The sequence below is a fragment of the Alligator mississippiensis genome, chromosome 1, assembly GCF_030867095.1.
Source record: "Alligator mississippiensis isolate rAllMis1 chromosome 1, rAllMis1, whole genome shotgun sequence".
Taxonomy (NCBI): Eukaryota; Metazoa; Chordata; order Crocodylia; family Alligatoridae; genus Alligator; species Alligator mississippiensis.
Genome location: NC_081824.1, coordinates 484,424,245 through 484,441,483, shown reverse-complemented (window position 1 = coordinate 484,441,483; position 17,239 = coordinate 484,424,245). Strand labels below are relative to the sequence as shown.

Sequence of the window (17,239 nt, the reverse complement as noted above, 5' to 3'; positions counted from 1 at the left end):
ACCAGGAGACACCAGGGACAGCCCCAGCCTCTCTCTTGTCCAACAAGAATGGCTGGGGGTGAAAAAGCCCAGAAGTGAGAGGCTGTGCCCACGAGGGTGAAGATAACCAGGGCAGAAGAACCGAAAGATTAGTCCTGACGAAGTCCTCATAACTACACCCTCCTAGGACTAGTTAGTGTGGTGGAGCTACTTGTGGCAGGGCAGTCTCTACGAAATGCCACGTTGTCACCCCTGAGAAAGGCAAGTGCAGAGTGCCTGAAAACCTTGGCATCCACTGCCTTGTGGGTTACTCTTGGCTGGGAAAAGGATAGGGGGAGCCTACCCCAACAGAAAACTCCTGGTGAAAGCCAAGGAAGGAAAGTGTGTGGCAGGGTACACCTTGCAGCAGCTGTCACTTGAAGTAGAAAAAATTGCTAAAAAAGCAGCCTCTCAAGCTGCAAAGAGAGGAATCTCTGAAGGAGGTCCAGCAGGGCCAGGGCCAGGGGCAGGGCCAAGCCACAGTGTCAAAAATGATCCAATGACAGGAACAAACTTAAAGGGGGTTAAGCCCTTCCCTTTTCTGTCTGTGTTTTCTAGGATGCGGACCAGCAGTGAATCCTCAAGAAGTTTCCCTGGTACAAAGAAGAGTTGAGCTTCACTGCGTTCTGCAGTCATTGTCTTGCTTGCTCGGCTGTGTTTGTGTACCGTTATTGCTGTAAGTGGCTGTGGTGTTAACTATGCTAGACAAGGAAATGTAAGTACAAGTTCTGGATGGGTTCTGGAATATCTGCAAAGTGGCTACAGAAAATGGTACATCCCTGGAGCATGGCCTCCTCGGCCTCAAACATATCAGTCACGCCAAAGACCGAGAAGGGCGGATGGACCGTTTGTTTGTATTCTCATCCTTTTGTTGGTTTCCTTTTGACGATTATCTACAATGGCACAAGCAATACACTTGAAAGAACAAGGAAAGTGTTGCCAACTGTATAAAAGGGGCAGAATTCCTGAGAACACATCTGGTCAGAAAAAGCTCTGACCATGAGATGTTTCTCTGCCATCTTAAATATCAAAGAAAACCATCATTTCAGTACTGGAAGAACTTAAAAAACTATCACATAATAATCGCTAGTGAAAAACTGTTCAGCTGGTAAGGAACTTGGGGATTAGACAATTTGGCATGAGGAAGTTACTGAAATACTGGACAAAGGAAGAGGTTGTTGTGTGCATGCTCTTACTCTGGGGAGTTGGGGAGCGGTCGTGCATTTCTACGTGAACAGCAGGAAAGCCAGAAACAAACATCTCCCACACCCAGCGGAGGACACGAGGCCGGCACCACCAAACACCGCTGCTGTAATGTCTAAAGGAGCCACGTGTCAGGTTGTATTGCAGGGAGGAACTTGTAAAAATTACTATTAAAGTTTACTTGATATTAAATCAGACAAGAGGCCATGTCTATCCTTGGGGGTCTTTGGCAAAAAGACTACCGAGAGTTTCCATAGTTTGAATTTCAGGGGGTGGAACAACACCCGTCTGCACACACGACAGCATAAGCTATATGAGGTCAACACCCTGAAATGGCAGCACAGGGCAGGTCTGCAGTTTCCAGGCTCCCTTTCACCCTGGGCATGGAGCATTTGCGAGAGGGGAGTTGGGTGGAGGGGACAGCCACAACTCACCTGGCAGCACATCCTCCAACCTCAAGATTGCCCCACGGTCCTCATCACAACAGACCCAGAGCTCCACCTGTCCTCGCTGGATGCGGCAGATCAGTTCAGGGGCAGGGCCTCGATATCCTGTTTGGGCAGTGGTTAGAGAGAGTTTAACCATTGGTACTGGATGCAGAATGAGCAACTGAAATTTGGGGAATGGAGCCAATGAACTCAAGGATTAGACTAAGGACTTGAAGGACAAGGGAAGATGGACATTTAGGATGAAAGGGAAGGCATAGCAGGGGGAAGAGGATGGTCCTTTTCATCCAGGTAGTGGATGTATGGTCACAGGAAGCAAACACCAGTGCAATTCCAGGCAAATGAGTGGAAATGAGTTTGGACAGGACACACTAGGCAAGAGAGGGAGGAAATGAGAATAACTGCATAAGAAACACCTCCTGGAGCTGAAGGAACAGGCGTTACAGCATCAGTGTCTCCTGCCCTGCTGCCCCCACAGCCCTGTCTGCACTCACTCTGCACTACAGCGCTTTGCACGCTTAGCCAGGACAGCCAGGGGTACGTTACTCAGCTGACACATGACATGCAGGGATCCTGGTTTTCTCTTTAAAAATTGCAAATTCTCTCATAAAAAAAAAAAAACCCATAGCCCCCCAGCCCTGCAATGGCCCGTGAGCAGGGAGTCAGTGAGCAGGGACTGTCAACAGGAGCCGTTTCCAGGCAGTTTGCAGGCAGGAGTGCAAGCCCCCTGCAAGGACGCGCCTGTGTTTGCGCCGGCATTGGCACAAGGTGGGCAAGCAGAAGCCAGGTCCGATTCTCCAACAGGGGAGAGAGGAAGACACGTCACTCTACAATAATGGTAGGGACGTGGCAGGCTGTCTGGCAGGGCCTCTGTGGGCTGTGCGGGGAGTGCACGGTGACCCTCGCCTGTCCCACGTGTGCCCACCTTCGGGCCCTGGAGGGGCAGGTGAGGGAGCTCCAGGTGGAGCTTAACGGGCTGAGGGAAATCAGAGCTGCCGAGGACAAAATTGACGGGAATTTCTGTTCTCTGCAGGGTCAAGTACCTAGTGGAGAGGCATCCCGGGAGGGACCCAACGCCCCAATGGTATCATGGACCGTTACCACCAGGGCCAGGGCTATTTCTGCTCCCGCAGTGTCGACCCCCGCAGTACACCTGGCGAACAGGTACGAGGCCCTGGCAGCATGGGAGGAGGAGGCAGCGGAGGATGACTCCAGAGCAGCCGATGTGGCTCCACGCACGGCGCAGACTCAGCGATGCCGGAACACCCACAGGAAGAGACGCCGGGTCCTCGTCTGGGCAACTCCCACCTGAGCAGAACGGAGGGACCCACCTGTCGCCCGGATCCCATGGCACGTGCGATTTGCTGCTTGCCTGGATTCAGGACGTCACGGCCGTGATCACAGACCTCATCCAGCCCTCTGATCACTACCCCTTGACCCCCATCCATATGGGCACGTATGACGCTTACGGAGACAGGAGCACAGGTGGTTTTCTCATCTGTTCTTCTGGTGAGCAGACATGGATGGTGCCACAAGGCCTGCATCAGAGAGGTCAACCGGCAGCTTCGGACCTAGTGTTACCTGGCAGGTTTGGATTCCTCCACCACGGCTCGCGCTTCCACACGGGAGAAATGCTAGGGCAGAGCAGGCTAAATCTTTCCCTGAAAAGTAAGCATGCATTTCTCTTCCAGGTTGACTGATCTTGTACAGCGAGCTTTAAACCTAGGTTTGTCGGTGGATGGGGATGCAGAGGTCAACTGGTGACTTGGAGCTGGTGTTACCGGGCGGCTTTGCATTCCTCCACCATGGCCCGCCCTTCTGCGCAGCAAACATGCTAGGGTGGATCAGGCTAAATCTCTCCCTGAAAGGTAAGCGTGCGTTTCTCTTCCAGGTTGGCTGAAGTTCAACGGCCAGCTTTCAACCGAGGTTCGTCGGTGGATGGGGATGCAGAGGTACAGGAGGACACTTCGACGTCAAGGCGGAGGAACACCCTTCTCAACACAGCAGCTGAAAGGGATCTTGGGAGTCAACATACACTCCAAGATGAACATGGGGTGACAGTCAGTAAGGCTAACCGGACCTTGTTGTGCATGCACAGATGCATCTCAGACAGGTCCAGGGAGGAGATCCTCCCCTCCATGCGGCGCTGGTCAGGCCACAGTTGGAGTACTGCGTCCAGTTCTGGGCGCCGCACTTCAAAGAGGGATGTGGCTAACCTTGAGAGGGTCCAGAGAAGGGCCACTCACATGGTGAAGGGGTAGCAGGGCAGGCCCTACTAAGACAGACTAAACGGCCTGAATCTATTCAGCTTGCACAAGAGAAGACTGAGAGGAGATCTGGTGGCCCTCTATGAACTCACCAGTGGGGACCAGCGGAAAATAGGTGCAGCTCTGCTCCCCGAGCCCCACCTGGGATAACAAGGAACAACAGCCACAAATTGATTGAGTAGGTTCAGGCTTGATATCAGGAGGTCATGAGCAGAAGACACTTGAAAACCAGGGAGAAGACAACACTTCTGAGCTCACATGGCTGCAGGGAGAGGCAAGAACCACAGCTTTACCCAGGGAAAGGAGGGCTTGGTAGTTCCTCAGCATCTGGTCCTGGTAAAGCCCCTTGTCTTCCTCTTCCAGCAGATCCCACTCCTCCCGTGTGAAATACACTGCCACGTCCTCGAACACCTTCCGGAGCTGCAGGCACAAGCGTTACAGCATCAGTGTCTCCTGCCCCCGCTGCCCTGTCTGTACTCGCTCTACTACAAGTATTTGCACCTTAGCCACGGATGCAGCTGTGGACATAGGAGCTCGTGTGTCGGCCTCAGCCCAGCTCAACACGCTCCATTTCCTCGGCCCTTGGAGGCAGCCCAGGCAGCACATTTAGAGGCAGGGAGCCCAGCTCCAGGGACTCTGCCCAGGCCTTCCCGTGCCAGCACCCCTGGCTCTCTGCACCCGGGAGTGCGCGCCTGCTAATGCAGCCTGGGGGGTTTGCAACTGTCACCAGAGACGTCTCACTCTTCAGGTCTCTGCTCCCCAAACTCTTGACAGCACCCCGGCTCCTCCTGGGCTCTGCCCCAGCTGCACTCCCACCCCCACCTCCAGCTGGTGCCCTGCTCACCTCCATGCTCTGCCCCTGCTTCGCCGGCCTGCCCTGCCCCTCTTGCAGCTGGCCCGGCCCAGGTGTCAGGGAGCCGCTCTGTCCCCGTCTCCCTGGGGAGGGTCTCTGCGGCTCCAGGTTCACAGGCCCTTCCTCTGGAGGCTGCTGATCCGCTCGGCTCAGGGTCCCAGCACCTGCGGGTGGAAGAGAGTGCACAGGTGAGCCCTGGGGTGGGGGCAGGGGAAAGCCCTGCTCGTCCCCTGCACTGGCCTGGGGTGAAGGGAGCTGGAGGCTGCAGTGTGTGGAAGAGGGGGGAGAAGGGAGACTCATCGTCCCACCGCTCTTCCTAACAGACCTCCACAGGCACGAGGCTGGAGATGAGCCCAGCGCCGGTGGAGATCACAGCGCCGCGTCCGAGCCGGCAGGGACATCGCTGCTGGGGGAGACGCCGCCGCGATGTTGGTGCTGTGTCACATCCACATTTTCAGGGGGGAAGCGGGGAAACGCACAGCACGGACATGTGAAATGCTGCCGGGGCACCGGGAGAACAACAGCCCGGACGTGTCGGAGCACAGACCCGCCGAGCAGCTCTGGCAGAGATCTGGGGACACGCCCGGCCCGGGGCACTTGCTTGAGAAGCGTCCACGTGCCGACAGCGCCCGGGTCTGCCTGTCCCGGGGCTGCAGCAGGACGGAGGCCTGGGGGAATGTAAGGAGTGACCTAGAAAGCAGTGCCCGAAGACGAAGCGGAAGAGAATGCTATGTGACGAATGCCCATCTGCAATGATAAGGAGGAGACAGTCCTAGATAAAGGGGGCTTGAAAACAAAAAGAAAAAACAGGGAACTGGGTTAAAAGGGCTCATTAGAATACTAAAAATCACGCCCCTGGGTGGGGAAGAAGTATGCTAATGAAACACACATGTATGCAAATGAGATACATGGCTAAAACACAGGTATAGAGACACGCTCAGTAAAGAACTTCTTGCGTCACTCATAACCAATCAGCAAACAAGTATGCTTATGAAGGCTCAAAAACTCCTGTATAAGAGATGCTTAGATTAGTGATCTGGTGTGCTTGTGCGAGCGGAATAATTTCACGTAACCTTTTATTGCTAGCAGTAAACCTTTGTACTTTCACCCCTGGTATCTTTATTGGCCTTTGCATACCGGGCACGATCCCAGACTCGAGCTGGGGCACGACAGGGGGACGGCACCGGCACCGGCACCGACCGGCTGGAAGTCACGGGGACTCCCACATCCCCTCCCCTGCACCAGCCGCAGTGCAAGGGGGACAAGGAGGCCTGCACCGGCCTCGCATTGGTGGATATTATTACAACACGGATCGTTAGCACGGCAGTGACATCACCGAGTGTGACCGCGGCCGCACGGCAAGAGCCAACAGCCGTAGAGCGTGTGTGTGCGGGGAGCTGCGAGGAAGACGCGGGACCGCGACCCGCCAGACAGACCACAGCCCGTCCCAGCCGCGCCGCGGGGCTTTTCCATCTCGTGGCCCGTCCCGGGCAGCAGCCGGCGCTCGAGGCTCCCCCCGAGGCGGGACAGCCGCCCAGGCCTGCCCCCGACCCCTCGCCTGCGCCCGGCTCCGGGGGCTCGCTGGCTCGCTGCCCCCGCCCGTGCAGCACGTGCTGTGTGCCCCGCCCCGCCCTCTACTTGTGGGGGGCACTCGTGCTCTCTGGGGCCCGTGGGACCTCGCGCACCGAGCAGGGTAGGGTGGGGCGGGTCTCGCTGTCCGCACACGCGTGCTCGGCGCTCCTGCGGGGGGCGGGGCCCCGGCTCTTCCCAGGGCGCTTTGCGGCCGGGGCGGGGCTAGGTCTCCTTCCTCCCGCCAGGTGCAGACGGCAGAGCGGCCGGCTCGTGTCCGATTTGCATATGCAAATCTGACCCGTGCAACGATTGGAGGAAGGGGCAGAGCCCCGCCCCCGGCAGCAGGACGCGGCGGGCGGGAGGGGCCGGGTCCGCGTGCGCTTCCGCCGCAGCCGCTCGTCCCGGCCGGGGCCGCCCCGGGCTGTGGGGGGGGCGGGCCCCGCGCGGGGGGGGGCACCTGGGGTCCCGGCCTTGTCCTCGCGGCGCCGCCGCGGTCCCAGCCGGGTGCGAGGTCGGACCCAAAGCTGGAGCCCGTGGCAGCCGTGGGCTTCCCCTTCCCGGCGGGAGCTGCAGGAGCAGGACCCAGGAGGGGCTGAGGGTGCAGAAGTGCCTCGTGTCGTCCAGACCGGAAACCTTGCTTTTCGTTTTCAGGCTGGCAGAGTTGCAGCCTGTAAGACTGCTTGGGGCTCCCCCGGCCCAACACACCCATTGCCTGCCCCACAGCCTGGGGTGCTGGGCCCTGGGGGTGGGGGGCAGCGGGTTGGGAGTGAGGGGCACTGGGTTGGGACTGGCCATGGATGTTTACAAATGGGTCCTGACACAAAAAGGGTTGAGAACCCCTGAAATGGGACATTTTAAGAGCTGAGGCACCAGGGAAGAGCCGTGACAGCCAGCCAGCACCAGGGAGCCCGGGGCAGCGGTCTCTACAGCTGAGCCCAGCAAGGCCTCTCCCGCTGCCTAGGACTGGGGAGCACAGAGGGTCTCTGCAGCCGATGCCAGCAGGGTCCCCCCAGCCCATCAGTTTGGCAGGAGTGAGCTGCACACCTGGCTGCTGATTATCTGTGTTAGTGTGAGGGGAGGCAGAAGCCGGGATGGATTTGCAGCTTACAAATGACCTGAATCAAAGGCACAGCACAGGTTTTTTCAATTCCACACTCATTTGATAGGTTTGAATTGAAGGGTATGCACAGACCAGACTATTAAATAGAGTCTTTTGCATACCAAGTGAAGAAGGGCAGCGTGGTGGGAAGGGGGACAGTGCTGGGAGAGGGGATGCAAGCCAAGACCCCCCCACACAAAGGGGACACAGCAGCTAATCCAGTTAATCAGAGAAGACTGCACAGTCCCTGTGTGGACTGTGCATAACACAACCCAGCCTGCATTTGATTTCTGGTTGCACAACTCCATGTTCAGGTTTGTGTTGCAGTGTTGGGTGTAAGGACAGCTGCTCTGAGGCCAGCACTGGGAAGTCCAGGGAGGTGAAAGTGTCGTGCCACAAGCCTTTGTCTCTTCCTGGACCAGATGTTGGAGCGGGGTTGATTCAGTCTTTCCTGGAGGGATTGCACCATCTGGCAGTGTAGACAGCAGCGGGGCACTGTAAGCAGGGGATGCCCTATAAGAACAGTAGAGGCCCAGGTGGATGACCCTCTGATGCCACGATCCATGTTGTGTGGCTCAGTGACGATGTGGTGTGCATTGAGGAGGGAGCAGTGTTTGCATCAGGCTCCGTTGCAAGGCCTGGTGCCTTGGTGAGAATGGGCTGCGTGGTAGCCAGGACATGTCCGTGCCCCATAGGACACTGAATTGGCCCTCCTTTGCCAGGAGGAGGTGGAGGTCATTAATGGTGTGTCCTGGCTGGTGAGGACTCAGTGGGGCCAGGCAGGGAAGGTAGATGCTGCTGCTGCGATCCAAGCACCGCCATGGTGATTCACCCCCTGCCCACGCAGCAGCAGCGGGAAGCACAAGTCTGCGCCACAACCCCCGCTGTGGGCAAGGGCTCCTCGCCATGGTGGCACTCGGCTCGTGGCACCACCACCAAGCTGTCCCACCCTGCTCTGTCCTGCCACACCGCGTCCTGCTCTCTGCCATGGAGGCCTCAGGAGGCGGGCAGCAGGACCGGGAGCCTGAGCCCGCAGCTGGCAGCCCTCCCTACCACCCCGTGGGCTGTGCTGCACTAGTCAGCACCTCCCTCAGGCTGCAGCCACGGCCAGGGTGCCGCGGAGCAGGCAGGGCTGGGCTGGGCAGAGTGCTGTGGGTGAGGACTGAGGGGACCAGCAGTGCCAGCAGGGCTGTACATAGGGAGCGAGTCCGCAGCAGGGCCAGGGGGCTATGGGGGAGTGTGGGGCAGCAGCAGGGCTGGGGGACTATGGGTTGGGAGCAATTTTTTTTTTCTTTTATGAGAGAACTTGCAGTTTTCAAACAGACAAAACCAGGATCCCTGCATGTCACGTGTCAGCTGAGTAGCGTACCCCTGTCTGTCCTGGCTAAGCGTGCAAAGGGCTGTAGTGCAGAGTGCGTGCAGACAGGGCCGTGGGGGCTGGGGGCAGCGGGGACAGGAGACACTGATGCTGTAACGCTTGTGCCTGCAGCTCCGGGAGGTGTTTGAGGACGTAGCAGTGTATTTCATACAGGAGGAGTGGGAGCTGCTGGAAGAGGAGGACAAGGGGCTTTACCGGGACCAGATGCTGAGGAACTACCAAGCCCTCGTTTCCCTGGGTAAAGCTCTGGTTCTTGCTTTGCCCTCGAGCCATGTGAGCTCTGCAGTGTTGTTGTCATCTTCATAGTTTCATAGCTGGTCGGGTCGGAAGGGTCCTAAGCAGATTATCAAGTCCGACTTTCCCGCCCATGCCAGGGGGGATGCTGGGATAACACGACCCCGGCTAGGTGATTGCCTAGCCTGCTTTCGAAGGTCCTGAGGGTTGGCGCGAGCACCACTTCCCTTGGAAGTTGGTTCCAGCTCCTAGCCGCCCTGACAGTGAAGTAGCGCCTCCCAATGTCTAGCTTGAATCTACTCTCAGTCAGCTTATGGCTGTTGTTCCTTCTTACCCCGGTAGTGCTCGGGGGAACAGGGACTCTTCCATGGCCTGCTGGTCCCCCTTGGCAAGTTTATAGGCATCCACCAGATCCCGTCTCAGCCTTCTCTTGTGGAGGCTGAACAGGTTCAGGTCCCGTCGCCTCTCTTCGTAGGGCCTGCCCTGCTGTCCCCCGATCATGTGAATGGCCTCCTCTGGACCCTCTCCATGCTGTCCACATCCCTCCTGAAGTGCGGCGCCCTGAACTAGACACAATACTCCAACTGTGGCCTGACCGTGTCCCCACACTGTCGCCCCATGTTCATTTTGGCATCAATACTGACTCCAAGATCCTTTTCTGCCTTCTTCCTGGTATTAACACTTTCATCCTCATGAACGTTTGGGCGGGGGATTAAATCCCTTTGCTCCCCACTGCTCTGTCCATGAACAGACCTCTCACACCTCATACTTGTATATATTCCTCCTTCATTTTATCCAGCTGCCTTCCCTGGAGTCTTTCCCCTTAATAACATGATTTCCCTTTGCCTTCTCACAATGATCATATCATTTGCCATTCATTGTGCCTCAAAATGCACTAACAGCCATTCCTTGGGCAGTTATTCTGATTTCCTCCCTCTCCTGCCTAGTGTGTCCTGTTGAAACTCATTTCCACTCATTTGCCTGGAATTGCACTGGTGTTTGCTTTCCTATGACCATACGTCCAGTACCTAGATGAAAAGGACCATCCTCTTCCCCCTGCTATGCCTTCCCTTTCATCCTAAATGTCCATTCTCCCTTGTCCTTCAAGTCCTTAGTATAATCCTTGAGTTCATTGCCTCCTTTCATCAAATTTCAATTACTTATTCTGAATACAGTACCAGTGAATAAACTCTCTTTAACCACTGCCCAAGCAGGATATCGAGGTCCCACACCTGACTTGATCTGCCGCATCCAGCGAGAACAGGTCGAGCTCTGGGTCAGTGATGATGTGTACTGTGGGGCAATCTTGAGGCCGGAGGACCTGCTGTCAGGTGAGTTGTGGCTGTCCCCTCCACTCAGCTCCTCTATCAAAAATGCGTTGTGCCCAGGGTGAAAGGGAGCCTGGAAACTGGAGACCTGTCCTGCGCTGCCATTTCAGGGTGCTGACCTCAAATAGCTTGTGCTGTCACGTGTGCAGACAAGTGTTGTTCCACGCCCTGAAATTCAAAGTGTCAGTAGTCTTTTTGCCAAAGACCCCCAAGGATTGACATGGCCCCTTGCCCATTTAGTATCAGGTAAAGTTTAATAGTAATTAAATAGTAATTTAATAGGGCCTGAGATGATGGGGCTGAGAGCTGGGCCAGAAACCCTTGTGAGTCTGCAGCTTAACCCCACCGAGTAGGGAAGATGAAACTGGCACAGGGACCTGGCACTGCCTCACCGCCGGCACTTGGGCCTTTGGCAGAAATACCTAGTTTTCTAGAGAAAACACAAGTGCCAAGTCCTGTCCTGCTCTGAGGCCCATCCCAGCACAGGGAATAGCAGTGCTTGCCCCTTGGCAGCAGTGCAGGGACTAATCTGGTGTTTCGTCCTCCCATGCAGGACATGCCTGGTTGCTGAGCAGAACCGAGGAGCAGGGTCCTGAGGAAGGGCCTGGAAAGCTGGAGCCACCATGGGCTTCCCTGGGGAGTATGGGTGAGGTGGATTCCCTGAGCCCAGCAAAGGACCAGTGGCACAAGGGTCAGGGGATGCCCCAAAAGCAGGAGAATGTAGCAGTGAACGAGGTCCCATCTCTAGTTGGGCGTTGGAGTGAAGAAGGGAAACAAGCCCGAAACAGCCCAAGGTGCAGGGATGAATATGTCATGCTGAGACACCAGAAGAGAACGAAAGGAAAGGCGCACTGGAGAGAGACACTGCATGCAAACCAGGGCAGTGTGGAGGAGCTGGTAGTGAGGCAGGAGCTCGCTACCAAGCCCAGGGGGAGAGGCCACTCCTGCCCTCAGTGCAGGAAAAGCTTTAGTTGCCCCTCGCGCCTGGCTCTGCACAAGATAAGACATGCTAGGAAGAAGCCCCATGTATGTGCCACGTGTGGGAAGCGCTTTACGTGCCTCTCGACCCTGGCTGCTCACCACCAGGTCCATTCTGGACAGCTCCCCCACCGCTTCACCAAAAGGGGGAAGAGCTTTGTGCGCAGCTTGGAGCTGCTCAAAAAACAACATGTGCACAGGAAGAAGCGTCAGTACTGCTGTGTCACATGTGGTAAGACCTTCACCCATTTCTTCTCCCTGGTTCAGCACCGTCGGATGCACTTGGGGAGGAAGACGCACCGCTGCAACAAGTGCAGGAAGAACTTCATCAGCTGGCAAAAGTTGTCCCAGCACCGGTGTGTGCAGAAGAGGCAGCAACCACACTGCTGCACAAAGTGTGGGATGAGCTTCAGGCAGCCCTGCAGCCTGGCCAGGCACAGGTGCATGCACACACGGGAGAAGCCACATCGTTGTTCTGTGTGTGGGAAGAGTTTTGCTCAGTCCTCCACCCTTACCCTGCACCAGGCCCTCCACACAGGGGAGAAGCCACATCGCTGTTCTGAGTGTGGCAAGAGTTTCACCCAATCCTCCCACCTGACCCGACACCAGCTCATCCACACAGGGGAGAAGCCACATCAGTGCTCTGAGTATTGGAAAAACTTCCCCCATCTCTCCCACCTGTCCCAGTATCAGCACATCCACACCCAGAAGCATCTCTATTTCTGCCAGCCGTGCAGGAAGCCCTGGGAGATGTCTGCCTGCTCAGCACCCACCAGTGCTGCATTCGGACAAGCACCCCCCGGCTGCTGGCCCAGCGCGGAGCTCCGGACCACGGGGTGTGTTTCGTGCCAGGCTCCCCCGGCCGTGCAGCCCCGTGAGAAACGCGCAGCGCCCCGCCCCGTTCCCACGTTACCCGCCCTTCTCTGGTGGCTGCGAGGCGCAGGGGTCGGGGCACCGCGCCGCGACTAATCAATGGTATTAGTCTCTTATTGAGCAAGGCATCGCACACCTGCGTTTGCCATCTTCTCCACTTCTCTTTTTGGCAGCAAGCAAAGGGGGTTGACCCCCAAAGGCGACCTGTTTCATGTGATTTGCAGATAAAGCCTCAGGTGGCCGGTTCAACCAGACAGCAAAGACAAGCGACATCTCCCATTAATCCCTTTTCAGCAAGGGAGTCAGCATCCTGGGTGACCAGCTCGGAGGCACTCAACACGCGGCGGGCACAAGAGAACCACTGCAGAAATGAACGGGGGCAGCAGCAGATGTGGGGAACCTGGATATGAAATGACGGGAGAGAGAGGAGAAACAGCGCAGTGGGGAGAACTGGGCAGTGCCACACCGTAGCTCAGGCTTCAGAGTGTGAAAGGCTGTCAGTGCTCGACCCTTTTGCGAGCAGGGCAGCACCACACCGCAGCTCGGCAAGATGAGCCTGAGAGCAGACAGCGGAGACCTCCCGGCCCTTGCCCGCTACAGGCCCAGATGGTGCGTAAGGGAGAGCTGCGGATGGAGGCCCGTGGACCTTGCCCACAGACAACCCAAATGGCACCTTAAGGGAGGACTGCAGATGGATGCCCATGGACCTCACCCGCTGCTGACCCAAATGGCACCATAAGGGAAAGGAGCAGAGACTTCCAGGCCTGACTGCTGCCGACCCCCTGGATCACCGGTACTTGACAGAAACTATGAACCAGGCTACTACTACTACTGTTATATCCATTCTGCACCTGTACCATGCAGCTGAACACCAGGCCAACCCCTGATGCTCCATATCACCCTGTAGCTCCACTCCGCCCCTGCTACACCCACAGCAGCCTGGCTGCAACATGCAACAATGCTGCCTCATGCAACCACCCTTTCCCCCCCCACTCCAAATGCTGAGGATCACATTTGAAACATAGTTAGCCATGTTAGTCTTCAGACAAATAGAAGGAAGGGTAGATTTGTACCTTATAGACTAACCAAAATAACTCTATACACACTTGTGCACACACACACACACACACACGTGGGTACCACACTTTAACAAGGTCGTGGTAAATCTTGAGAGTGCAGAAAAGAGCCACACGTATGATCATAGACTTGCACAGCAAGCCATACAAGGAAAGGCGGAGGGACCTGGGGCTCTTCAGCCTAAAGCAGAGAAGGGTGAGAGGGGACTTAGTAGCAGCTTACCGCTACATCGGGGGCTTGGCGAACAACTGTTTACCAGGGCACCCTTGGGGAAAAGTAGGAGTAATGGCCACAAACTCCAGAAGACCGTTTCAGGCTTAACACTAGGAAAAACTTCTTCACAATCAGGGTGTCCAGCTCTGGAATAAACTCTCTCCAGACTGGGTGCCATCACCTACCCTGGACATCTTCAAGAGGAGACTGGATGGTCACCTTGCTGGGGTCACCTGACCCCAGTTGTCCTTCCTGCCTAGTGCAGGGGGCTGGACACGATGATCTTGCGAGGTTCCTTCCAGCCCCTGACAGCTATGAATCTAAGAGAGGATGTTAAAAAATCATAGTTATTTACACAACTTTGTAGAGTTGGAAGAGAATATAGGGCCCCCTCCGCACACAAAAGGCCACAGTAATCCCAGCAGGGATATGGCCCAAAAGACACAGGACTTAGACTTAGCAGTCACTGCCTTTGGCTTCTCAAATTCTCCCTCTTGTTCTAAACTAGTCTCTTGTATTCAAACAGGCAGAGCAATCACAGGCATTGGGCCACCAGATGAAGCCATGACAGACTGGGGCAAGGATCCTACATCTAGTGTTGGAATTTAGATTAAAAGAGGAAACCACATTTGGGATTTCTGCGATTAAGCCCCACTTCCACGGAAGGACATAGCCAATTCGTACAACATGCGACTCATTTTATGTGAAAAAAGTGACAATGTTAATGAAATGAAAGAAAAAATCAGAAAAAAAAAATTGCAAGATTGCCGACCTCCAAGTGTTTGCCATTGTTAACTAGGGGAGTCTTCTCTAGAGAAAGTTACAATTTCATTTTAAATAATCACACACTTGAAGACCGAAAATCATTTTGCAAGAACTTTATTTTGAAAAACATGGAGTTAAAATACCATTTCCATTCTCCTGTGGGGATGATAAAGTTTCATATAAAACAATGAACAAAAATATTTGGTACAAATATTCATAAAAGGGTAATGGAATCCACATTTACAGTTGTGAAATTTATCTACATTTATCTGTAATTAAAAGAAATCAAACATTAAAAAGGATCTCTTGGTCAAAGCATTCTGCCGCTGGAACATTTATTCATCGATTTACCTAACATTTAAGCGCAAAGTAAGTGTCAGAACATTCCAGCCCTTCCAAGAGCTGCCAAGATGCTAGGACTGCAGGGAAAGGGAACACGCTCGGCAATACAAAGTCTTCTCAGAAACAAAGCCCTTCAGACCAGGATGAGATGGCCAAGTGCCACAGGAAGATATTAAGAGAAAGGAACAGGTCCACCCCAAAGCAAGTAAAGGTGGTTTACCAAAGGAGCAAGGGAGAGAAAGGGATGCAAAGGGGAGAGTCTCACTGTGCAGCTGGGATGGTCTGAGGACCCAGCTCTGGGAACAGGTGTCTACTTGCAGCCTCTATGTTTGTTGCTACATGGCGCTAACGGCGAGTAGGAGCAGGAACTCTCAGACAGACACAATTGTCTTTTCTTCATTTTACTGCACAGTGTCTAACCCCCCGGGGGAGCCAGAGCAGACAACTCACCTGAGGGCAAGTACAAACTCCTCCCCAGAGGCAGCTCTGGAGCCTGAGCATCCTCAGTAAACCTGTCGCACTCCTGGGCTCTCAGGTGCTGTCAGTCGGTGTTCCTCTGAGGGATGGGGAGGTTCTCATGAAGATATTTCATGCTCCCATGCTCTGAGAAGTCAGACACAACATGATTGTCCCCTCTCAGCAGCCACTTTGTAGTTAATAGTCCCTCGATCCCCACCGGTCCACGGGCATGGATACGAGAAGTACTGATTCCAACCTCGGCCCCTGCAGCAGCGGGAGATAGGAGCACAAGATGAAGCTGGGTTTTGTGCACAGTTGGCTCTTTGCTGGAAGGAATTTCTCTTATTGCTTCAGTGCTACACAGTTCTTTCATCTTTTCCAAGACGAAGAACAGCCAATAGTGCATCCTTTCCATCCCATTTCCCCCAAGCAGAACTCAGCTTACATTTTTTTTTAAAAAGGGAGGCAAAGTAACGTCTCTCTGTCTACAACCTGTTTTTCCGGAGTGAAACAGCCCTTATGGAGCCAGCTGGAAGCTTTTTTCAGAAATTGAAGTGACATCCTTACAAAGCAGAATCAAGATTCAGTTTGTGTTCTGAAAGTTTCACGCTCTGTAAAAAGCTCTGCCAGGATATACAGCAGGGATGCTCAGAGCAGGAAGCAGCTGCCGTAACTGAGCAATATCCTACAGACATCCACAGAGCTTGTGACCAAGGCCATCCTGTGCATTGCTGCTCCAAGCAACAGTGCTTCCCTCACACTGAAGGCTCGCATTGGGAGCCTTCTGCACCTCCCACAAGGCTTTGTGAGAGGAGAGAAATGGAACTGCTCCTGGAATTTCTCAGGATACCACACCCCCACATACACAGCCCCTTTCGATTCTGGGACTGTAGTGGTCAGCAGCCCAGCCTGCGAATGCAGGTGAAAAGGTGTTGCACTATGCCAGACTGCATGCGTACACATGTGTGTGAGGTATTCATTCATCTCCAGGTCTAACGATCCTCACGGAAGAGACCACTGAATCCCCTCTGGAATTGAAGTGAAGACCATATGTTATCTAAGCATGGTCATTTTAGGGTCTTCTCCTGCTATGCACATGCACTAAACTAAACTTAACACCACACGGCCTCAAGGCTAGGGCCTTTAGAGGTTACTCAGTTCCACAACAGAACATCTTTTCTCCCTTCCTAACTGACTCGCCTTCCTAATTAATCCAGGTGGTACAGTGTACTTTCTGCTCCTGTCAAACTTAACTACACCCACCAGATTTTTATCTGCTAATCCTTTCAGCTGAAAGATCCAAATGTCTACTTCTGCTACAGTATCTTCTCTAAAATCCTCCCAGGAAGCTCTAGGCAGAGAAGGTACAGCCTCATCTTCTAGGATTCAGGCAGGTACCTGCTAGGTGTACAAATCCCAAATTCAAATCTGCAACCCAAGCAGAGCAAAAGAACTGCTCCTGCTCCCTTACCAAGCCCCAAGCGGTATCCATCGGAGAATCGGGTGCTGGCATTCCAGAACACGCAGGCACTGTCCACGTGCTGCAGGAAGTACTCTGCCGTTTTCTCTGAGGGAAACAAACTGATGTGAGCGTTCAGAGATCTTCAGTTATGTGCGCAGTGCAAGAACCTGCACAAACCAAGTTGTGCAGCACAGCATTAGGCAGATTCGTCATGACCAAACCAATACTGACAGCCCTTTCACCACAGCACACAGATGTCAACTCTACAGGTCTGCAGCCATGACAGTAAGAACGATCAAGAGAGGTTCTGTCCTAAGTAGCTTCTGGGCCTGGTAGCCTTACATGCCATGAAAGTGCACATCAACCACCAGTGCCTGAAGTTTGACAGCACGAGCTGATGCACTTTACTGTGCAGGGCACTGACCATTCTCTGTGACGATCACATCTGTGTGAGAGCTTCCATATTTGTGGATATGTTCAATGGCTTCCTGGACACTGTCCACCACCTCGATGCAGCATTCCAGGTCTCCGTATTCTGTACGGAGAGACTTCACTTCTGAAGGACTGAAAGTCAAGTAAGATGCAAACCTAGGGCCAGCATGAATCTTCACCTGCGAGGACAAAATATGCATCAACTCACCTCTCCAAACACCTTCCACACAGAACAGCTGC

The 17,239-nt window shown here is 54.5% G+C and overlaps 2 protein-coding genes and 1 long non-coding RNA gene across 3 annotated transcripts in view; 2 read left to right on the top strand and 1 right to left on the bottom strand.

Moving 5' to 3' along the window:
- Positions 1 to 2,756: 2,756 nt before the first annotated feature.
- On the top strand, positions 2,757 to 10,570 carry LOC132249631 (uncharacterized). Its single transcript, XM_059725204.1, has 6 exons — positions 2,757 to 2,831; positions 3,050 to 3,176; positions 6,752 to 7,029; positions 8,948 to 9,074; positions 10,285 to 10,401; positions 10,548 to 10,570. Exons 1-6 carry the CDS (start codon positions 2,757 to 2,759, stop codon positions 10,568 to 10,570), a joined length of 747 nt encoding a protein of 248 aa, XP_059581187.1.
- Positions 10,571 to 12,284: 1,714 nt separating this feature from the next.
- On the top strand, positions 12,285 to 14,622 carry LOC132249291 (uncharacterized). Its single transcript, XR_009460698.1, has 2 exons — positions 12,285 to 13,042; positions 14,066 to 14,622. It is a non-coding gene; the product is annotated as an uncharacterized LOC132249291 (long non-coding RNA).
- Positions 14,403 to 17,239, bottom strand: part of LOC132249287 (delta-1-pyrroline-5-carboxylate synthase-like) — a 28,105-nt gene continuing 25,268 nt past the window's right edge. The window contains exons 17-19 of the mRNA XM_059723942.1: positions 16,992 to 17,178; positions 16,577 to 16,672; positions 14,403 to 15,369 (exon numbers count right to left, since the gene is read on the bottom strand). Coding sequence (XP_059579925.1) covers positions 15,188 to 15,369; positions 16,577 to 16,672; positions 16,992 to 17,178 — 465 coding nt within the window. The 3' untranslated portion in view covers positions 14,403 to 15,187. The remainder of the gene's footprint in view (positions 15,370 to 16,576; positions 16,673 to 16,991; positions 17,179 to 17,239) is intronic.

Excerpts from the sequence above, each read along its gene's own strand:
- LOC132249631 (XM_059725204.1), top strand. The coding sequence starts at position 2,757 with ATGGACCGTTACCACCAGGGCCAGGGCTATTTCTGCTCCCGCAGTGTC. Across the intron at positions 3,177-6,751 it reads TTTTCTCATCTGTTCTTCTG|CCGCTCGTCCCGGCCGGGGC; the intron begins GTGAGCAGACAT and ends CTTCCGCCGCAG. Across the intron at positions 9,075-10,284 it reads CCAAGCCCTCGTTTCCCTGG|GATATCGAGGTCCCACACCT; the intron begins GTAAAGCTCTGG and ends CTGCCCAAGCAG.